This window comes from Callionymus lyra, chromosome 16 (assembly GCF_982586985.1).
Source record: "Callionymus lyra chromosome 16, fCalLyr1.hap1.1, whole genome shotgun sequence".
In the NCBI taxonomy this organism is placed as follows: Eukaryota; Metazoa; Chordata; class Actinopteri; order Syngnathiformes; family Callionymidae; genus Callionymus; species Callionymus lyra.
The window spans coordinates 21,416,021-21,440,293 of NC_141833.1; the positions used below are offsets into that span (position 1 = coordinate 21,416,021).

Genomic DNA, 24,273 nt, shown 5'->3' on the forward strand with positions numbered 1-24,273 from the left:
CCGCGTGGAAGTGAAACGCTGACGTCAGGATATTAGGTGTTTTTAATGTCGCCTTTTAAATGATGCAACTTTGAGTTTAATATTGAACTGTTGTTTGTTAAGCATTGAATCATTGCATTTAAATGTTTCAACATTTTTTTTATTGAATAGTTGAATTAAGAATATTAAAATGTTTTTCTTTTAATATTAATGAAATTAATTCTTCAAAAATAATACAAATATTTTATATATAATATTTTTGATATTGTAATTATACTGTAGAAGAAATAAATGTTGAATTTATTTTTTTTAAGTCGTACTTTTTAAATGTAATGTAAAATGTTATTTTATAATATTTATAGAGGAGAGGAGGAGGTGAAAATGAAAGGAGAGGATTGGGGGAAATAAGGAGGAGAAGGTGAAGAGAGGAGGAGCAGTTGAAATAAAGAGGAGGTGAAAGGAGAAGGAGGTGGAGGGAGCAGATGAAATAAAGAGGAGGAGGAGGTGAAGTTAGGAGAGGAGCAGGTGAAATTAAGAGGAGGTGAAAGGAGGAGGAGGAGGAGGGAGCAGGTGAAATAAAGAGGAGGAGGAGGAGGTGAAGTTAGGAGAGGAGCAGGTGAAATTAAGAGGAGGTGAAAGGAGGAGGAGGTGGAGGGAGCAGGTGAAATAAAGAGGAGGAGGAGGTGAAGTTAGGAGAGGAGCAGGTGAAATTAAGAGGAGGTGAAAGGAGGAGGAGGAGGAGTGAGCAGGTAAAACAAAGAGGAGGAGGAGGAGGTGAAGGGAGCAGGTAAAACAATAATAAGTATAATATTGTCACTAGAAAATACCAAAAACGTAATAAAACGTAGTAAAGACCTACTTGATCGTCACATGATCATCGCCGCGTCACATGATTGGCTGAAAGTTCCATCAAGTAGCTCGGTGCTCTGTTGGTAATGTCTGGTGACGCTATTAACGTTTTTATATTGAATTTAACAGACTGTGGGTTTAAAAATAAATGGAGAATATCAAACACTGTGTAAAATAATAATAATCAATGTTTTAAATGAAATTATTAAAAACTATCTCAAGCTTTTCAATATACAAACCATTGAAATCAATTATTCAATAAAAGTAACTCATCGTCTGGACTTCTGAAGCGTTCAGTTCACGTCGTAGTTCGGCGGCGGCGCCAGGACGCGTCGGTCGTGATAAGAGACGCTCATCGTTAGCCCGGTTGTGTGTCAGCGCGTCCTGCGGGAGCAGGAAGTGCCTCTGACTGTGTTTGTGGTGAACTTCATCATCCGCCCGCGTCAGCGCCTGATAAGACTGTTTGCTCTGCAAGGGCATCTGTCTGCGCCGCGGCCCGTCTGCCGACCCGATTCGCTCGCGCTCGTAGCCTTCGCTAATTAACGCTCGCGACGGTCTCGCGGGAGAACAGGAAGTGGATCACGGCGCTTGAAGAACGGAACGAGCACTTGTACGTGGATCTGAGCTCGGCTGCTCTTGACTGGAACAGCTAACGGCTGACCTTGATCCGATGGCGGGCGTAAGCTAGCTAGCTAGCACTAGCTAGCTTAGAGGAGTGAGATTCATGTCATTGATCAACCAAATCTCTGCATTTCAACAAATAAAGTAAAAATTCCCAGAACCAGAGTTATGATGTAACCTTTGGATCTCACGGATAATCTTTTTTAATTCAAAATGGTTGAAGGTCAAAGTCATAACAAACTTACCTGTGCGGTTACACTATCAGTAGTAGTAAGTAAGTAAGTAAGTAATTTGTATTTATATAGCGCTTTTCCAGACCAGGGTCACAAAGCGCTTAAACAATCAAAACTATATTCAATAAAGTATATATTTTAAAGGTCAATATAACAAATACAAATAGTATAATATATGTATTATAATATTATTATTGTATAATATACAAAAAAAACATAGTAGCAACAAAAGGAATTCAAACCATCTCTTAAAAAACAAGTAGGTCGATCTGCGCGGGGGGTCTAAAGCTAGTGGGAAGTCAAAATGGCCGAACACGGCCGCAGAATTGTATCTTCATCTAAAGATTAATAAGACTTGTTTTCGGGCTCTTGGCAGAGGCATGCGCCGCCTCAGTGCTCAACCCCGATAGATTCATATTTGCTTGTTTTGATCTGGAGCCCACGAGCCGAACCCGATCCCAGAACATGTTCTGCCGGAGCCGTCCAACAGACTTTTTAACGGCCCAGATGTGTCGTCATCCCGTCTGCACATCTGCACGCCCGTGGAAAAACCCGCCGCCGCCGTCGTCGCGCGCCTTCAAGCTAATCGCAGCGGCTCAGGTATGAATGATGACGTGATGTTTCGACTTCCTGCCGCTGACACAACGTCTGGACGGCGAGTTTGAGTAACGCTCCGTCATCATCATCATCATCATCATCATCATGGCGGCACACATGGCTCCCATCATCCAGACTCGCGTTCTCGTCGACCCGCTCGCCTCGCGCGCCAACGATCCGCTCGGACGCCAATTACGCCGCGAGAAGCCGAGAATTGACAGTGAAAAATAAATGAACTTCAAGCCATCGACTCGTGGGATTGATTCACTTCTTTCCTCTCGCTGACGGCAGATCCCACCTGCTCACGTTTATTTATTTTCCCCGATCGAGTCCGGGTCCTTCTGCGGCGCCGGTGGTCCAGTCGGACCAGAAGACATCAGTCGGGAGTTGATTGTGTAAAACGAAAAAGGGACGAACGAGGAAACGGATAAATCGATCGACGTGATGAGATGGCTTTTTTATTTTTATGGTTTCTGAGTCAGAACCACAGTTAGATGTTTGGACATATTTTGGTTTGAAAACAAATGAAAGCAGTTACGACTGAGGACGAGAGGATACAGTGACTCCAGCAGCTTTTAAAGCTGATGTTTGGACATATTTTGGTTTGAAAACAAATGAAAGCAGTTACGACTGAGGACGAGAGGATACAGTGAGTCCAGCAGCTTTGAAAGCTGATGTTTGGACATATTTTGGTTTGAAAACAAATGAAAGCAGTTACGACTGAGGACGAGAGGATACAGTGAGTACAGCAGCTTGTTGGAGGAGAACCTTCGTATCTGGACTTTCAATAGTTTTTGTTTATATTCGTTATCAAGGGGTTTAAATCTACGTGAAGTTGGATTGATTCTCTTCATGGTTAATGGACGCCATTATCTGCGTTTAAAGGTAGACGTGGTTATTTACCAACTGTCTCAAAACATTTGACGTATCATCCAATCGTTTATTTTGAATCCAAAAAAGTTGTTTTATTTTTCTGCCTCAGGAATAGACGTGTGGTTCACAGCCACAGATCAAGCAGTAGGTCATCAGCGCAGAGGTCCAGAGAGTCCAAGGTTCTCATCGCCAAACATCTGGAAACTAATGGCACTTGTTTCTACTACACAAGTCCAGCCTTGCTTGACCTACTACTACTATGAGGTTGCGTTTCCACCGACCCTGGTACCTGTTCGCAGACCACTGAACACATTTTTTGGACCTTCTAGCAGTGTTTTTCTTTAGAAATGGCGGATTTCTTTCTTGTGTTGGGAGTCGCGCTGATGATGCTACTCTCCGACCGAGCTGTAGCCGACAGTAGGTCGACGTCACCCTTGACGTGCTGACTCGGTTAGCTCGGAACCAGAGCCTAGTGGGTTCTGCGTCGACGCACAATGCGGGTCGAAATGCAACACGAACCCGGTACAGTCGAGAACATTCAGTAAGTTATAGTTATTTGTCAATCCTTTTCTAGAAGGTTTCTAAAAAGGTTCCGTGACTGGGAAGGAAACTGAAAAATCTAGAAGAAGTTGTAACCTTTGTCCGTCAACCATGATTTGTGTTAATGTGTCACTAGATTTATTGTCGGCTCATGTTATTAAATTCAGATTAATGGAAAAAATTCCTTCTCGGATGCGTGTGTGCTGATGGTTACGTCCCTCGCTGGATTGTTACATGTCCGACTGACACCGGAGCCCAAGAGGAAGTTACACAACATGTTGGCAGGGTGTGTGTGTGTGTGTGTGTTGACGTGCTCTCTTACAAACGTCTAGACAGAGCGCCCATGTGGCACAAAAATGTGCCCCGGGCCTGAAGCCAAAGCTAGTTGGGAATCAACCTGTTCTTATCTATGTGTGTGTGTGATTGTGTGTGTGTGTGTGTGTGTGAGTGTGAGTCTGGCATGACTCGTCTGGCTGATGTTTATCACCAAACCCGTCTGGCTCTGGTCGGTCGTCCCAGACGACAGAAGGAGGAGGAACAGGTGTGTTAGTCTGGGCCGGGGCTGCCGACAAACAAGGATGTCGGTGTTTTTTTTTCATTTTTTTCTTCCGTTTCCCGATCGTCTGATCGTCTCCACCTGTCGGAACCTCCTGTCCTCGACCCGACTGGTTTCCTCGAGCCTTATCTCGACGCCTCGGGTCGTGTGACGTGATTATTGTCCTCACAGTGAAAAAAAACAATATTGTTGTTGAGTCACTGACGCTAGAAAGTCTGGGATTTTTCGCTGTGTTTAGTTTCTACTCTGAGTCAGCTGCTGTGAGGAGGTGACGCTTCAGTTTCTTTATCTTAGAACCTTCAGTTGATGAAGCTGTAGACGCCTGGATCACACATGTAACCTTCCTCTAAAACAAGTCATTTAACCCTTTAAATACAGTCCTAAATTTGCCTAAAGGTTTGACCACTGTCTTAAAAATAGTATTTTATTTGCACAATACTGTATCGATATTCAACAGCAATGTATAATTTTTTTTAATTACTGAGGACGAGAGGATGCAGTGAGTCCAGCAGCTTTTAAAGCTGATGTTTGTACATATTTTGGTTTGAAAACAAATGAAAACAGTTACAACTGAGGACGAGAGGATACAGTATTAGCTTTTAAAGCTGATGTTTGGACATATTTTGGTTTGAAAATATATAAAAGCAGTTACGACTGAGGACGAGAGGATACAGTGACTCCAGCAGCTTTTAAAGCTGATGTTTGTACATATTTTGGTTTGAAAACAAATGAAAACAGTTACAACTGAGGACGAGAGGATACAGTATTAGCTTTTAAAGCTGATGTTTGTACATATTTTGGTTTGAAAACGAATGAAAACAGTTACAACTGAGGACGAGAGGATACAGTATTAGCTTTTAAAGCTGATGTTTGGACATATTTTAGTTTGAAAACAAATAAAAACGGTTACGACTTTGTCAAGAGTCATGTGGTCTGTAAATACTACAACACCAGAGTCAAGTACTGGACAATACTACACATACCTGTATATGTACTTGAGTCAGAAAGTGATTTTAGTCAGCACTGAAATGTTCGTTGAACGGTGTCATGTCAAAACCATACTTAAAGAATATTGCTTTCAACGGCTGTTTCCTGTCTGAACACAGTAGCTAAGACACATGTTTGACGTGTCAACAGAAATACTGGATAAATAAAGTCCAGGACTGAAAGTTTATTAATGTAAACGAATACAAAGTAGTTTGTCAACGTAAACACCAGAAGTAACTCGTACACCTCTTGTAAACACTCTGGGTCGACTCGCTCTCCAGCCGAGCGTAGAGAGCAGGAGGTACTAAAAGGTGATACCAAGATAAGACTTAGGAATTCTCAGAGTTCAAGGTCAAACTCTTTTACAGGAATACTTCTACTTCTACTTGATACTGAACTCGATGTTGATTCTGGCGACATTTCAACGCCTCTGATGATTGCACTTGAAATTAAACTAAATTGAATCATCAGATTCCACAGGAGGGTTCGAGACAATAATGGCTTCAATAAAAACTAGTCCTTTAAACGCCCGACTTTACTGCCCCGGGTTCCCTCGTGGGCTGTTATTGATCTATCCGCTCAAGCAAAGTGCACGTCCAGGTCCACGGATGAATGGCTTATTGGATAAAGACTCTCATAAAAATGCCTCCAGCGTCTCCGAGGCCGAGGGGGGGGGGGGCAGGTAGGACCCGCCGAGATCCAGATCCGCGGGGTTCAGGTGTCAGAACCTTTGGTTCGCAGAGACGTTTCCAGACCACTGAGATTCTTTTGGCCACCAAACGTGTTTGTGTCTTCGACATGGAGGTTGTTTGGAGCAGAACAGGATGTGGTCTAGAAACAGACAGGGCGTGACTGACTCGAAATGTCTGCGAATGTTCTTTCCGTCCTCCGTGTCTGAAGGCACCAAATAAAGACTCTGGACTTCCTGCTACTTCACAGTCCACTCCGGCTGCCAGCCCCCCCCCCCCCTCGTTGAATACCATCCTCGTGAAGGACTCGAAAGGGGGGGAGGATGGGTGGCACAGTTCAGACCTCTATGTCGGTCCCCTGGGCCAGACCGTGACACCGGGTTTGTTTCAGCCTTTATTGTTGTGTTTTCCGCATTTTGAAGTTCACTCGCAGCCGAGCGTGGTCGCCGCGAGATGAAAGGTCAGCGCGACATTTATTGTGGCCCAGATAAGATTCGTCTTCAGCCTTTTGCGTTTTTTTTTCTGCAGATGTGGCGTTCTAGCCGACGACGCCGCATCCTTGGGTTTGTCGTGTAGATGGGCTTATCTGTGACCCTGATAAGATCAAGACTGTCAGAGGTAGAGACCCTGACGAGATAAGGGGTCAAGAGCAAGACGAGGTCAAGACTTCTTACGGAGACATCCAGTCGACATGATGACTCTGGGTTTTTTTTCACCGAGACATTCTTGGCTTTCTAGCGAAAACCAGACCAAGACCGAAGGGTTTCAGGTCTTTACAGATGGAACTTAAGGAGAAAAGACCTCAGACACCTTGATATCGGAGAGAGATGTCGGGAAATATCATCGTGTAAAAGATCGGGATCAAACCGAGCCATAAATCATGACGTCAAAGACTCATGACCTGAATTCCAGAGTCGTTGGAGTCTTGATCTCGAGATGAAAACCTCAGGGGGTCGAGCCTCGGTCGGTCAGCGACTACTTTTAGAAGCAAAGACCAATAAAAAGACAGGATTGTTACTGAAAAAATACTTTAACCTTCCAAAGGCCAGGGGCCACATTCAGCCTGCACAGTTTCTTTAAGTATGCAGAAAGAATTTTACCCATGATGCCTTGTTGTTCAAAGGATATTCTGACGAGGGTTTATAAGTCATTGTTGAAACATTCCAAGGGGAAGGTTTGTGCTTCAAGGAGAAAAAGTTCCTGATAATTCGATTTAACTTAACTTTGAAATAATATTCAATGATTGACCAGGCTTCATTAAAAAAAAGGCTTTCTGCTAACATTAGACCCCCCTACAGCAGGTTGACCTACTTTTTTAAATTTCGATTTTCATATTCAAGTTTCCCATTAAAGTTGTTGTCCTTAAAGAATTGTTATTTAATTACAGTTTTTTGAGAACTATAATTGATTATTTAGCATTTATTATTTTAATAACAGGACTTTAAAATCAATTTGAGCTCAAAACCAAAACTACTTTGATTGGTAGTTGTTGTTGTTGGCGGCCATCTTGGACTGTAGTTGATTTATTAAGTCGGACTTTTAGCGAAAATTTATTTCCATTCACGTGTTTCTAAATGAACCAATAGGGACGTCATTGATCGGGCGTCACTGGCTAACGATTCTGTGGGCGGAGTCTCGAACATTCGACTCGTCAATCATCCGTGTGTCGTGTTGTTCTCGTCGTGTTGTTCTCGTCGTGTTGTTCTCGTCGTCGTGTTCTCGTCGTGTTGTTCTCGTCGTGTTGTTCTCGTCGTGTTGTTCTCGTCGTGTTGTTCTCGTCGTGGTGTTCTCGTCGTGTTGTTCTCGTCGTGTTGTTCTCGTCATGTTGTTCTCGTCGTGTTGTTCTCGTCGTGTTGTTCTCGTCATGTTGTTCTCGTCGTGTTGTTCTCGTCGTGTTGTTCTCGTCGTGTTGTTCTCGTCGTCGTGTTCTCGTCGTGTTGTTCTCGTCGTGTTGTTCTCGTCGTGTTGTTCTCGTCGTCGTGTTCTCGTCGTGTTGTTCTCGTCGTGTTGTTCTCGTCGTGTTGTTCTCGTCGTGGTGTTCTCGTCGTGTTGTTCTCGTCGTGTTGTTCTCGTCGGGTTGTTCTCGTCGTGGTGTTCTCGTCGTGGTGTTCTCGTCGTGGTGTTCTCGTCGTGTTGTTCTCGTCGTGTTGTTCTCGTCGTGGTGTTCTCGTCGTGGTGTTCTCGTCGTGGTGTTCTCGTCGTGGTGTTCTCGTCGTGGTGTTCTCGTCGTGTTGTTCTCGTCGTGGTGTTCTCGTCGTGGTGTTCTCGTCGTGGTGTTCTCGTCATGTTGTTCTCATCGTGTTGTTCTCGTCGTGTTGTTCTCGTCGTGTTGTTCTCGTCGTGTTGTTCTCGTCGTCGTGTTCTCGTCGTGTTGTTCTCGTCGTGGTGTTCTCGTCGTGGTGTTCTCGTCGTGTTGTTCTCGTCGTGTTGTTCTCGTCGTGTTGTTCTCGTCGTGTTGTTCTCGTCGTGTTGTTCTCGTCGTCGTGTTCTCGTCGTGTTGTTCTCGTCGTCGTGTTCTCGTCGTGTTGTTCTCGTCGTGTTGTTCTCGTCGTGTTGTTCTCGTCGTGTTGTTCTTGTCGTGTTGTTCTCGTCGTATCGGGTCAGAACGTCCAGACACGTCTTATTGACGTTTCCCTCAGTGAGTCAATAAAGATGGAAAAGATTGTTTACAACTTGTTTACCGGCGGCACACAGCTGCAGGTGTGTTCTGAAGTCAGGAGTTAAGTGTGTCAGTGTTGTGCGAGCGTGTGTGTGTGTGTGTGTGTGTGTGTGTGTGTGTGTGTGTGTGTGTGTGTGTGTGTTGTATTATGCATGTATGAAGAGCACATGTGTATTTATAGCCGAGTGTGTCTGCGTCTGTGCGAGCGAGCTGAAGACGACAAGTCATCCGGACGCTCCACGTGACTCGGGCGCAGAAGGGGGTCGGAGGCTTGACCCGGGAACTGTGTGTGCTTTTGTGTGCGTCGGTGTGTGTCGGAGTGTGTCAGTGTGTGTCGAGGAGTGGACTGGTGTGTGTGGACGTTTGTTGACGCAAGACTATCCTTGACAAAATTATGAAGATTGACGTTGAAAGGGTTTAATTCATAATTTCCGATCTTAACAAACCTCAGTAACGACTCTTAGATTATAGTGTGACGGTTCTGACGGGACGTCAAAACAAAGAAAGGGGGATGAAGAAAAATGAGTGGTGGAGACTGAAAAATAAACGAGGGAAATATAGGATGAAAAAGCTCCAGTGTTTTAAGGACTTTACAAAGTTTTCTTACGAAACTGAAAGACAGAAGATGTCCAAACATCAGCTTTAAAAGCTGCTGGACTCACTGTATCCTCTCGTCCTCAGTCGTAACTGCTTTCATTTGTTTTCAAACCAAAATATGTCCAAACATCAGCTTTAAAAGCTGCTGGACTCACTGTATCCTCTCGTCCTCAGTCGTAACTGCTATCATTTGTTTTCAAACCAAAATATGTCCAAACATCAGCTTTAACAGCGGCTGGACTCACTGTATCCTCTCGTCCTCAGTCGTAACTGCTATCATTTGTTTTCAAACCAAAATATGTCCAAACATCAACGTTGAAAGCTGCTGGACTCGACTGTATCCTCTCGTCCTCAGACATCGTGGGGAATTTTTGCGTTGGCTGCGGAGAATGTAATGACTGCTGCCATCTGGTGGCCAGGAGTGTAATCGCAACACAAAACTAACAAAACGGCGTGGATTTTTGTATGTTAAACTTTATTGAATTCCCATAAAAATGAGACGGTATGTTGAAGATAAAAAAATCGATATATCGATCTTCTCTCACTCCTCTAGTAACCGTTACTCTCCTATAAACTTCTCACTCTGGCTTCTACTGTGACGCCATGTTTGGTTCTACCTCTCCACCTCGACTGCACTCTCTTCTTCGCCTTCATCTCTATAAAAGTGGTGACGCTCCATGTTGGAGCGAAGCTCTGGTTAATAATTGATAAAAACGTCTTCAGCTGTTAAAAGTTTTCTGCGCTTTGATCTTCAGACTTGAGTCGCGTCGTGAGGAATCATGTTTATTTTTGAAGCGGCGGCAAAATCATGCGGAAAGTTTATCTCGCTGCGAGTGTTCAGTCAGCAGGAGCTCCAGCGTCAGGAGCTGAAGGAACTCATTTGGATATAAATGACTCTCCTACTGTGTTCTGTGGGAATGGATGTGGCTTGTTTTCATCTTCTTCCTTAGTTTATCCTCTTCCTCATGTTCTTCATCATGTTCATCTTCTTCCTCATGTTCTTCTTCATGTTCTTCCTCTTCCTCATGTTCTTCCTCATGTTCTTCCTCATGTTCTTCTTCATGTTCATCCTCTTCCTCGTGTTCATCCTCTTCCTCGTGTTCATCCTCTTCCTCATGTTCTTCCTCTTCCTTAGTTTATCTTCTTCCTCATGTTCTTCCTCTTCCTTAGTTTATCCTCTTCCTCATGTTCTTCTTCATGTTTATCCTCTTCCTCATGTTCTTCCTCTTCCTTAGTTTATCTTCTTCCTCATGTTCATCTTCTTCCTCATGTTCATCCTCTTCCTCATGTTCTTCCTCTTCCTTAGTTTATCTTCTTCCTCATGTTCTTCCTCTTCCTTAGTTTATCCTCTTCCTCATGTTCTTCTTCATGTTTATCCTCTTCCTCATGTTCTTCCTCTTCCTTAGTTTATCCTCTTCCTCATGTTCTTCTTCATGTTCATCCTCTTCCTCATGTTCTTCCTCTTCCTTAGTTTGTCTTCTTCCTCATGTTCTTCCTCTTCCTCATGTTCATCTTCTTCCTCATGTTCATCCTCTTCCTCATGTTCTTCCTCTACCTTAGTTCATCTTCTTCCTCATGTTCTTCCTCTTCCTTAGTTCATCCTCTTCCTTAGTTCATCTTCTTCCTCATGTTCTTCCTCTTCCTTAGTTCATCTTCTTCCTCATGTCCTTCCTCTACCTTAGTTCACTTTGTTCCTCATGTTCTTCCTCTTCCTTAGTTCAACCTCTTCCTCATGTTCATCTTCTTCCTCATGTTCTTCCTCATGATCTTCCTCTTCCTTAGTTCATCTTCTTCCTCATGTTCTTCCTCTTCCTTAGTTCATCTTCTTCCCCAAGATCATCCTCTTCCTTGTGTGTGTGTGTGTGTGTGTGTGTGTGTGTGTGTGTGTGTGTGTGTGTGTGTGTGTGTGTGTGTGTGTGTGTGTGTGTGTGTGTGTGTGTGTGTGTGTGTGTGTGTGTGTGTGTGTGTGTGTGTGTGTGTGTGTAGCAGGCAGACTGCTGGTGGTTTGTAAGAAGGGTGGAGTGTAAGGAATGCTAATCCACATTGTCATAAGGAGACTTTGCTTTGACAAAAGGCCGACGAGTGTTGATGGTGCTGAGATGTGTGTGTGTGTGCATGTGTGTGCGCATGTGTGTGCGCGCTTCATTATTACAGATTACTACAAAGTAGCGACTTGGTGTTAATAAAGCAGGTCTGGGGGCTGAGAAGAAACCAGAGGGAGAAAAACAGACGAGTGGAAATGTGCAAACGCTTGCAGCCGCACACACTCATTAAGAGAAGCACAGACCAGCAGGAATAATGAGCGAGTGTGTGTGTGTGTGAGTGTGTGTGTGTGTGTGTGTGAGAGAGAGTGGGTGGTGGGTGTTAAGTTGTCAACTGTCAGGTGAGCAGAAGCACAGGAGCGACCATTAGTAGAACACTAGGACACAGTATTAACTTTTTTCTACCAACATTCATTTACAAAAGTCGTTTTTTAATTTTATTTATTCGGGACTTTGTTTGGATTAATTTCTTGCTTTTCTCTCGTCTTTTGTCGTCTCCAACGCGACCATAAATCGTAGATAAACAAGTACTTTAGCTGATGATATACTTTGTTGTTCTCCTGATGTTGTGAAGGTTTGTTATGTTTCCACCTTATAGTGTTCCTTTAACCTTGTTACACCATATTAATATAGATTCTCACCATTTTCTCCCTGGACACTTAGGTAAAGTATCTGTACTTTCTAGAAAACAAAATCTCTATTTGTATTTGTAATTATTTCCTTGTGATTTACGGTTTAAAGTACAGTCTTACAGTACAAACATATATTTTTCTTTATAATATTTTCATTTTAAATGGTGCTAAAAGAAGCGTCTGATTTATCTCACGTGTTATTGTATGAGGTTTTTTTTTAATATTTATATATCCATCATGTCATAAATACACAGTTGACAATCATCTTTACTTGGTTTTATTTTTAAATGATGTTAATGTTACACATAAAGTACTAGGACAATAACACAACAAAAAAACATTAAATTAAATAAATATCAATTTAATGTAATGTTAACATAACGTAGACTTGAAATATATAAAGAATACTATGACTTAAAGTAAGATATCGCACAAGAGCAGAAAGATACTTTATTGTGTATATTATCAACGACTAAATGCAGGTTTTGTGTTGATCTTCGTTGTGTTCAAGCGATTATGGGATGGATCTGGCAACACATCATAGAAAGTAAAGCTTTCACACAAACACACGTGTGTTTATCTAACAACCGTTTGTGCAAACAACAAGTCTGCGGCGCTCGGCGAGATCTTAAAGGATCCGCTGGTCTCATCAGCCGCCGGGTCAGACAGGACGACCTCTGGCTGATGTGCTTCGGACCCACACACCCACACACAACAACACACACAACAACACACACGACAACGGGTCACGCTTCAGGAAAAAACACACTCGCGGGGAATCAAACGTGATTTTCCGCAGCAGCTTCTTCTTCTTTTCTTTTATTGGCGTGTCCATCATCTCGGCCCCGTCACTGGCTGCTGTCTCTGCTGCAGTGCTGCCACGGTCATGTGACCAGAAGCGGCCAATCACGGCGGCTCCTGCAGAGACGAGCCCCTTCTGTGCACAAACACACACCTGGCGGCACATATGGCTCCAGCCTGTTCTATTTGCATGTGTGTGTTCATTCATGCACACCTTTGTAAACACGGGACTGTCCCTGCACACACACACACACACACACACACACACACACGCACACACACGCACACAAGTGCACACAGAAGTTAGTGGGCTTTTGTGTGTGTCGTTGGGGTGTGTTTAGACGGCGGGGAACGGATGTGTGCGACTCTTAATGGATCGACGTCAGAGTCGTATTCATCCGTGTGATTACTACACATGTTGGCTTCAGACTTTTCTACTTCCACCACGATAGAATATTACAGGAAAAAAAGCAACACTTGATTATCAAGATTTGTGTATTTATTTCCTTGTGATACTAGAGATGTCGCACTTTATTATTCGTTAAATAGCATTTTATTTTTAGTTGTCCTTTATATTTCAATAACGTGTGTATAAAATAATTGTATGTTTTAAAACATTTTTATTTACAAATAACGTACAAATATTAGCGGCATTTATGTTAATTTTAGTGTTGCCATTAAATTACGTCCGCCACAGCTAAAGGAAGAAATACATTCCGCCAGGTCCCGGCGTCGACTGAGGACGAGAGGATACAGTGAGTCCAGCAGCTTTTTTAGAGCTGACGTTTGGAAATGTTTTAGTTTGAAAACAAATGAAAGCAGTTACGACTGAGGACAAGAGGATACAGTGACTCCAGCAGCTTTTAAAGCTGATGTTTGAACATATTTTGGTTTGAAAACGAATGAAAGAAGTTACGACTGAGGACAAGAGGATACAGTGAGTCCAGCAGCTTTTAAAGCTGATGTTTGGACATATTTTGGTTTGAAAACAAATGAAAGCAGTTACGACTGAGGACAAGAGGATACAGTGACTCCAGCAGCTTTTAAAGCTGATGTTTGAACATATTTTGGTTTGAAAACAAATGAAAGAAGTTACGACTGAGGACAAGAGGATACAGTGACTCCAGCAGCTTTTAAAGCTGATGTTTGGACATATTTTGGTTTGAAAACAAATGAAAGAAGTTACAACTGAGGACAAGAGGATACAGTGAGTCCAGCAGCTTTTAAAGCGGATGTTTGGACATATTTTGGTTTGAAAACAAATGTAAGCAATTACGACTGAGGACGAGAGGATACAGTGAGACCAGCAGCTTTTAAAGCTGATGTTTGGACATATTTTGTTTTGAAAACAAATGAAATTAGTTACGACTGAGGACGAGAGGATACAGTGAGTCCAGCAGCTTTTAAAGCTGATGTTTGGACATATTTTGGTTTGAAAACAAATGAAATTAGTTACGACTTCATCAAGAGTCATGTGGTCTGTAAATACTACAACACTAGAGTCAAGTACTTGACAATACTACACGTATATACTTGTTACTACAGTATCACGATATATCGTATCGTTGACCCTGTATCATGATGCGTATCAACAGATTTATTATTATTATTATTATTATATTATTATTTATTCTTAATGGATATTAAACAAACAGAAAATCTAAATGAATACAAAGCAAGCAGTTGGACAACACATACCTCTGCCAAGGAGCTCAACTCACAGCACATATGACTACTTTCCTTTATGTGTACTTAAGTGCTTCTGTGAACGGTGGAAAAAGATCAACATCCTTGACCTCCTTGGCAGAGGTAGTGGTCCGTCATTCCTGGCGCTGCTAGAAAGCTGCTCCGTCTGAGCCGAGTCAGATAAGCATCAGCTCGTGTCCTGGATCTGCTCGAGGAAACCTCCGACACGACTGGTGTTGACTGGACACGCAGGGATCAGGAGGAAGTTGACACAACGAATCATAGGCGCTCGACTCACGTCTTTACGTCGAGCGTCTCCGACCGTGTTTACCCATGATTCTCGTGGGCAGAAGACGCTCGGAGACGCTCGGGCCTCTCGTCTCGTCGTTCGTCTTCATTTCCTCTCCTTCAAACAGCATTCGTCTTCATCTCTCCCTCCCTCTCCCTGCTGGACGTTATCCCTCCATCACGAGCGAGGACGATGTCTCGAGGTGACTCGTCCGACACACGCCGGACGTGGCGTCTCTGGTCGCCGCGAGTCAACATGAGACTCCAGCGAAGTGACCTACATTCGGAAAGACGTTAATTGATGCTGATAAATAAACATGTCGCTTGCGATGACGATCCAATGAGGCTGAAGTGTATGTCGTTTAAAATTAGATTGGAATCTGTGACCTGTTTTCTATAATGTTTTTATACTTATTATTATATTTAAGATGCATTTTACCTCTTACAAAAAAATAGAAATATAATATGAAAAATATATGATTACAACCTTTTTAATTAAAGCAGTTTAAGTATTTAATAAAGTTATTTTAAATGTAAATAAATCTTATTATATTCTTTTTTTACTGCAAATATTGAAGTTAAAAAGTAGAAAAAATAGAAGCCATTTCTACTGACTGACAACAAAATAACTCTATTTAAATAGTTAAATATGTGTAAGTTATTTTAGAAAGTTTGCAATATTTGAATGATTATAATTAATTATTAGTATCAAAATACTTTAAATATCCCTTCACTTAACTTCCTATTAATAGAAATAATACTACTAATAATAGTTTTAATTGAAAATATATCTATATGTACCAAAATGTACATTTTCTTACGGTATTAAAATGAACAATACAAAAAATACTGGCAGTTAATTCTATATTTCATTCAAGGTTTATTTCTTGTTGTGTTGTTTTCGTGACACGAACATTGAAATAAGTCTCATGTGATTAATGTTGAGATCATGTGACAACATTTGTTTGTCAATAATTCAAGTTAAATCTCTTCGTGTGATACTGACTCTCTCTCTCTCTCTCTCTCTGTTACAGAAGTCTGTGGAGGAGGACGAGGAGAACCAGGCGAAGAAACCTTCCACAGATCTTCGATCCTCCAAGTCGTCGGAGACGGACTCGTCCAGAAAGGTCAGTTCCTCCTCGACAATGTCGGCCAAGGTCAGAAGCTCCGCCCCCAATGTTCAGTAGGACACGTCTCTTCTCTTAGACCAGCTATGAAACACACACACACACACACACACACACACACCACCCCTCCATGATGTAGCAGCTCTTTATCATGATTATCTTCTTCTCCTCACGACTCTCTCAGTTGATGTGTGATGGATGATCCTTCACGTCCGTCCATACATGCATATATTAGCTCTATTAGATTATATGCTGCACACACACACACACACACACACTCTCACACACACAATGATTCACCTGCACAATGACACACGTCAGCTCTTCACGGTGAAGAGAATCCTCCGTCTGGCGTCGCTCAGACTCACCCGAGTGTGTTTCCTCCGCAGGGTAAATCCTCGCCGTCGCTGGCGTTCAGTCGCCTCTTCTCCGACATCAAGGAGGAGCCCGGACACCCCGCCATGGTGCACCCCAGGTACTGACACATGACCCTCGGACTGTGTGGAAATGTGTCGTCTTTGATACATTAAAACACAATAAATCTACACTCGCTTGTATCAACAACCTGCACATTAAGTACACAATTGTCCCGCCAACGTAGCGTTAGCAGCTAGCATTTTTCATTCCAAAACAAATCTCTTCACCCTTTTATCGTTGACACTAAGTGCTTTTTTTTAGACAAATGATTATTTTATATATAAATGCCTTGTTTTTACCATCACTCAAACCCCTGCAGGAGCCAAGGTCTCCGAAACGATTTGTTTTTTAAACTTGCTAGCTGAGCTAGTCGCTAAGAGTGCTAGCTCTTTCTTTCTTTGTAAACGTTGAAGGTACTTTAGATTGAGGGAACAAAAAACAGGTTTTGTTATTTTAAGGGTCATTTTATGTCACAAAATAACGAGTATTTAATAACTTTTTCAAATTGAGGATACTCTAATGTTGTAAAAAAGTTGTTTTTTAAATACATTTTCCGATGGAGGACATGTTTAAGTCACAAAAAACTTTTTTTTTAAATACATTTTTGGATTAAGTGTACTTTTGTGACACAAAAAAGATTGTTTGGGTTATTTTAAGAATAAAGATACTTTAATGTCCTGGAACCATTAGTTTTTAAACACATTTTTAGATCAAAGATGCTTTTATGTTGTAGACAAATTTGTTTTTAAATACATTTTTGGATCTTTTATGTCGTGGAAACATTAGTTTTTGAATACATTTTTAGATCAAAGATACTTTTATATAAGTAGAAGTACTCACATTTCTCCGATCCTTAAAACTCTTCACTGGCTTCCATGATTATGATACATTATATGATTAAAACACGGTTTTAAAATCTTTTTTTTAGTTGAATATATTTGTATGTCGTTAAATACATGGTTTTGAAAGAGAGTTTTGTCTCAAATCACGTCTGTTTCGAGTTGTTATGGATCAAAATCTATTAATTAATCAATGACAGCTGGTCAAAATACAAATATTCATACTTATTCAAGCACTATATGTGTGGTTTTCTCGCTCTGAAGTGAAGGATTATAGAAGTAATGAGCCGTAATCCTGACTCCTTCAGATCCTCCACCAGTGTTTCAGGCGTGTTTATATGATTAATGCAGCTCCATGTTGTTGTGATACTTCATTAGATGGATCTGTCCTGGTCGTTCGCTCCATCGTCCCTTTTCCTCCCTATTATCCCCCTTTTTTTTTTACTCTCTATCCGTCCTCGACGCCTGTGTTTCTTTGGAAAGCACAGCCCAGTAATCTGACCCAGATTAAAAACTGGATTCGGTCGGTTTTTGGCGCCGCCGCGTCTGCATGTGACCGGCTGGACCGGGAGGCACGCAGACCTCAGGATTAGAGTCCCCTACGAGCGCCGCGACCCGGGGAAACCGGTCCAGACCGGCCTCGGAGGGAAGACTCTCCTCACGGCGTGCGAGGAGTCCCGCAGCACTTAGCGTGGTATTTGGGTTACCACGGCATCCATTAGCCCAACACTTGTAGGACGTACATTATTCAATCGCATCTGAGCGACTGGAGATGCGAGTCGGGGAGTCCGGGGCCCGGCACCGCCGAGCTGTCATGCTTAACCCAGTTCACGGCTCCGTCTGCTGGGGGAGGGGCGCCGCCTCCCTCTCGCCCTCCTCTCGCCCTCCTTCCTCTCCCTCCTTCCTCTCCCTCCTTCCTCTCCCTGGATAGTGCCGGCTCAGTGGTTGCTCCACATCTCCGGCCTCCATCTTGTAGCCTCCACCTGAGCGCGGGCGATAAGCCTCAGGTGTGTTCAGGCTGCAGTGTGTACGCCCGAGATAAGTGGCGTTCCACTGACGAGTTGCTGCAGCTCATCGCAGGAAGTGGATGCTTGTGCGTCCACACACGTTAGCGGTTGAAGCTAGCACGATCCCGACCGATTAAAAAGAGATAAACAAACGTATATAAGTGCTTCACGTCCCCCGGTTTTATTTCTACACGGAAAAGGTGTTAATATATTGTGCTTTAAAGTTGATAAACATGATAATGGATAAAGTTAGATACTTTAAAAACTATCATGGTTGTAGCATGCTAACGGTAGCATAGCATGTTTTGAGCTGTTGCGGTATACATTTAATCTTCAAAATATTGTTAAAAATAATACATTTATTAAGGAAAACCATTCAAATAGAGATGCATTGATTGTTGGTATATAAATGAAATAATAGTTGTTTGTGAATTTTTAAATCTTGTCATTTGCTGTGGATACTTGTGCATCAAGACACGTTAGCGGTTGAAGCTAGCACGATCCTGACTGATGATAAAAAGATAAATAAACATTTACGATACTACATATAGATCCTCACTTACCCCATTGTATTTCTACACTGACAACAGTGTTTATACTGTTCTTTAAAAAGATTCCTTTTAAATGTATATCACTATTTACTTTCTATCGTAACTAGTTAGCTTGCTAACAAGATTAAAGCAACTGCTCTGAACATGCTAACGCTATGGCTAATGCTAGCATGCTAGCACTACGATATTTGTGTACTTGTGTTTGAATGTCAGAAAAATGAATGTTACAAATAAACACACAACACAAACGCACACGTCAACCTCTCGTCCAAACCTCAGGTATTGATCGCCCGTCTCTCTCTCTCTCCTCAGTTACTACCTGTACACGTACGACAAGATGGTGGCGCCGAACGTGTCCCTGAGACGAGAGGCGGAGATGAACCCCGAGGTTCTGGGAGCTCTGCTCAAACACCACTACAGCCGCCGGATGCTGGGTCAGGACGAGCCGCCCATGGGTCAGTAATACACGCTATTATCGTGGTCAATATTTACCGATCGATCGCCTCCATCGATCAGATCGACATCTTGAGCGTTTGAAACAGTGGCGTCTTGAACTGGCGTCGAAAACACAATATTGGCGTAGAATAGAAAATAAAAGTTGAAATACAAAATACATCAAATAAAGATACTTTTATGTCGTGGAAATGCATTTTCAGATTACAGATATGATTATGATACATTATATGATTAAATCACGGTTTTAAAATCGTTTTTTAATTGAATATATTTGCATGTCTTAAAGTACATGGTTTTGAAAGAGAGTTTTGTCTAAAATCACGTATGTTACGAGTTGTTATGGATCAAAATTGAATGACAGCTGGTCAAAATACATAAATACATTTCTTAAACTTTATTTATTTTTACATTATCATGAGACTTTCCTACTTTAGAACAACATTTATTTTTTTAATTTTAGCCAATTTCACTTTTTGTACATTTGTAAAAACCTTTTTGGACATTGAAGGATTGAAAACTTTTATTTAATTAAAAAAACTACTATTAAGCTCCAACTTAAAATATATTTATTTAATGTATTTTGTCTTTTGGCTGCTTTTTTCTCTACGTCCACTTTTATTTTCTATTCAAATATTGTTTTTTGCATATATATCTGAATATTTTTCGATGCCACTGTATACTGGTACTATTATACTATTATAATATTATACTGTTATACGTCCATGCAATTAACCAATCAAAAGTGTCACAGTAGAAAATTAGAACTAATGCTATTCAATGGAGATGAATCCAAAGTGTCATTGATCAGATCCAAGTGTTGGATTCTCGATAAGAGAAAATCTTTCACAGCAACAACACTAATGGACTCAGGGACTCATTCATTCCTCGTGCTATTAGATGGTTTCAATCTGAGTTTAGGGTCAGGAGTGAAAAGACGATGTTTTATGAATCCATCGTGTGTGTTGCTGGAAAAACAATTTCCCGAAGGAGACGTCAGGAAGGATCAATAAAGTTTATCTCTCCATCTATTTAAATACGTCGGTTTAGTTGCACAGCGGCTATAAATACTTGCGGGAGGAAGCATCGGATCACGTGTTCGCCGTAAACACTCCTCACTCGTCCTTCGCTCGACTGTTAAACTCTTGTAAGCGATTGTGTCGCGAGTGAGTCACTCGTGCTGCGTAACAACGTCTGAGTCTCTCCATCACTTCGCCTCCCTCGCTCTTTTTTTTTTTTCTTCTTCTGCTATTTTGTTTTCTGTGTGATGCGGTGACTCACTGGTGCACGAGTGTGGCTCCTGTGCGAGACACGCTGTGACGCCGCTCGCTGCTTCCTGTCGTGCACGGACCAGCGTGAAGGCATCAGGCTGGTAAACAAGCCGACGCTTTGACAAACCTCTCAGGCTGACGTCATGTAAACGTGTGGAGATGAATGTTCGCCGCTCACTCGTTAGTACTAACAACCTGCACCGTTACCGTTGATGAAAGATGGAGTTTCTCTTAAGTGACATCACAGAAAGTAAGCGTTATCACTCAAACGCTTGCAGGAGCCAAGGCCCCCTACACAGTTTTATTTGCTGATCTTTGCTAGCTTAGCTAGTCACTAACAGTAATATTAATAATAATAAATACTAGCAGTACTAGCTGCAGTTATTCTGTTTCCCACCCATAACACTTTGTACATTTATACTCCGTAACGCATCGTACATTTATACTCCGTAACGCATTGCACATTAATACTCTGTAACACATCGTACATTTATAGTACATAACGCATCGTACATTTATACTCCGTAAGACATCGTACATTTATACTACGTAATGCATCGTACATTTATACTCCGTAACACATCGTACATTTATACTACGTAACGCATCGTGCATTTAAACTACGTAACGCATCGTGCATTTATACTCCGTAACGCATCGTGCATTTATACTCTGTAACGCATCGTGCATTTAAACTACGTAACGCATCGTGCATTTATACTCCGTAACGCATCGTGCATTTAAACTACGTAACGCATCGTACATTTATACTCCGTAACACATCGTACATTTATACTCTGTAACGCATCGTACATTTATACTCCGTAACACATCGTACATTTATACTACGTAACGCATCGTACATTTATACTACGTAACGCAACTTACATTTATAGTACGTAACACATCATACATTAATACTCCGTAACACATCGTACGTTTATAGTACGTAACGCTTTGTACATTTATGCTCTGTAACACTATCAAGTCCATAACGAAACAATGCACCCCGTAACACTATCAAGTGCATAATGAAGACCATGCACCCCGTAACACTATCAAGTGCATAATGAAGACCATGCACCCCGTAACACTATCAAGTGCATAATGAAGACCATGCACCCCGTAACACTATCAAGTGCATAATGAAGACCATGCACCCCGTAACACTATCAAGTGTATAGTGAAAGTTTGCAGCATCAGCATGTTCAGCTGTTGCACCTTAAAGGCCACGGCGAGGGAACAAACCAGAGCGAGGCATCACCCACACACACACTCACACACACAGACACACACTCGGCCGTGCAACCGTGTGAGACGCACACCGAGAGTTTGTGGGCGAGCGTGTCGGGCATGCGTTGGCCTCGCGCTCGCTTACGTGGAGACCAGCGTGGCGAGCTTTAATGAGGTTGCCGTGGGCGTGGAATTGTGCTTCGCGAAAACTTCCTGTCGTCTTACTTTTTTCTGAACTAGTGCGTGTCCGTCCTCAGATCTTCACGCGTCGCCTCCCATCGCCGCTGCCGCAGAGGAGGCCAGATCTCAACGTGCCACGGACGCCGAGCGGGAATGCCAAACCCAGGCAGTTTCCATGGAGACGAGCAGCCTGAGCCGCAAGAAGTCCGCCCACACCCCGGCCCACTCCCCGCCTCCCCCCCCTCCTCCCGCATCCTTGTTGTCGTCGGTAACGGAAGCGGCGGCGGCAGCTCAGGACGCCAACGGAGGCGTGGAGGACGACAAGGACAGGATCGTGGTGGAGATCATGCAGATGTACAGTCGGCAGCAGGAGAAGCTCAACTCCACCCTGCACAAGCAGCTGCAGCTGGAGATGGTGAGTCGGAGACGATCCAGTTCAACTGTCACAATAACACTCGCCGCCTCACACGACTAACTACATGTACTGAGGGACAGTACGTGAAGCAAAACTTCAAAATACAAATGAGGGGAAATACTCTTAAAAGTACTTTGAACTTGTGAGGAAATATCATGTGTTACATAACATGAGAGGTTAAGAAAGTATCGATCTAATATACACTTGAATATCAAGGTTTTTAAAATGTATTTAATGATATTGTATACATAAAAAAAATGTGTTCAATTAAACTTCTGGCCTCTAGATGGCAGTAGTCATTACTTCCTCCGCAGCTAAAGGATCAATGAAATACTGGGGATGACTGGGGATGAGAGGATACAGTGACTCCAGCAGATTTTAAAGCTGATGTTTGGACATATTTTGGTTTGTAAACGAATGAAAGCAGTTACGACTGAGGACGAGAGGATACAGTGAGTCCAGCAGCTTTTAAAGCTGATGTTTGGACATATTTTGGTTTGAAAACAAATGAAAGCAGTTACGACTGAGGACGAGAGGATACAGTGAGTCCAGCTGCTTTTAAAGCTGATGTTTGGACATATTTTGGTTTGAAAACAAATGAAAGCAGTTACGACTGAGGACGAGAGGATACAGTGAGTCCAGCAGCTTTTAAAGCTGATGTTTGGACATATTTTGGTTTGAAAACAAATGAAAGCAGTTACGACTGAGGACGAGAGGATACAGTGAGTCCAGCAGCTTTTAAAGCTGATGTTTGGACATATTTTGGTTTGAAAACAAATGAAAGCAGTTACGACTGAGGACGAGAGGATACAGTGAGTCCAGCAACTTTTAAAGCTGATGTTTGGACATATTTAGGTTTGAAAACAAATGAAAGCAGTTACGACTGAGGACGAGAGGATACAGTGAGTCCAGCAACTTTTAAAGCTGATGTTTGGACATATTATGGTTTGAAAACAAATGGAAGCAGTTACGACTGAGGACGAGAGGATACAGTGAGTCCAGCAACTTTTAAAGCTGATGTTTGGACATATTTTGGTTTGAAAACAAATGGAAGCAGTTACGACTGAGGACGAGAGGATACAGTGACTCCAGCAGATTTTAAAGCTGATGTTTGGACATATTTTGGTTTGTAAACGAATGAAAGCAGTTACGACTGAGGACGAGAGGATACAGTGAGTCCAGCAGCTTTTAAAGCTGATGTTTGGACATATTGTGGTTTGAAAACAAATGAAAGCTGTTACGACTGAGGACGAGAGGATACAGTGAGTCCAGCAGCTTTTAAAGCTGATGTTTGGACATATTTTGGTTTGAAAACAAATGAAAGCAGTAACAACCTCGTCAAGAGTCATGTGGTATCAACAGATCTTAATACAAACCTATTCATTTCCTCATCATCGTGGACCATAACTCACTAGTGTCAGGTTCAGGTTTACTTTCCTTTGCGAGTGTCGACGTAGACTCCTCTCCACGGCGCCCCCTTGACTCGGGTCTCCGTCTTTGCAGGAGCTGGAGGCGTTGCGCGGGGGCGAGGCGGCCAGGCTACGAGAGCTCGGCGCCGAGCAGCGAGAGCTCCGCAACGAGCTGGAGGCGGTCCACAGCGAGCAGGCCCGGCAGCTCAGCCAGGCCCGCCAGGAGCAGCTGGAGCTGGAGACCCGTCTGGAGCAGCTCCGGCAGCAGGCCTGCGCCTGCGAGCCCGGGGCCCAGCGCAGCCAGGAGGCGCACTACACCGCACAGGTAAAGACTCTTTACGTTACAATATTTGTTAAATAACTTCTGCGCCTTTTACGCGAAACCCTTCTACACCCCTTCAAAATAAAAGCCTTTATTTAAAAAATGTATCTTATATTCTCATAATTTGAGGTCATCACCAAGTTAAAAAGGAGCTCCTTGGCAGAGGAATGTGATTTCTCGGTGCTATTTATTATTATATTTTAACTATTAACAGCATCATGATTATTAAAATAAATCTATTTTATTTTCAAGCTTTTAAGGGTCACATGACATAAACTATCTTGACACGGGCTGTGAACGAGGATATTGTACGCTGTGGTGGGAAGAAGCAGTTGACAGTAGAGTTGACAGACGCCCACGTCTCTGGGGTCACAGCTCTGTCGGCCCGAGCTCAGACCCTCTCCCTCAGACCCTCTCCCT

The 24,273-nt window shown here is 42.6% G+C and overlaps 1 protein-coding gene across 2 annotated transcripts in view; it reads left to right on the top strand.

The window, feature by feature from the left end:
- skila (SKI-like proto-oncogene a) overlaps positions 1–24,273 on the top strand; it is a 46,275-nt gene that overhangs the window by 18,050 nt on the left and 3,952 nt on the right. The window contains exons 3-7 of one of the 2 annotated variants that reach the window (XM_087811587.1): positions 15,664–15,756; positions 16,146–16,231; positions 18,883–19,025; positions 21,785–22,122; positions 23,626–23,856. In XM_087811587.1, coding sequence (XP_087667713.1) covers positions 15,664–15,756; positions 16,146–16,231; positions 18,883–19,025; positions 21,785–22,122; positions 23,626–23,856 — 891 coding nt within the window. The remainder of the gene's footprint in view (positions 1–15,663; positions 15,757–16,145; positions 16,232–18,882; positions 19,026–21,784; positions 22,123–23,625; positions 23,857–24,273) is intronic. The other variant, XM_087811588.1, reaches the window with a different exon arrangement.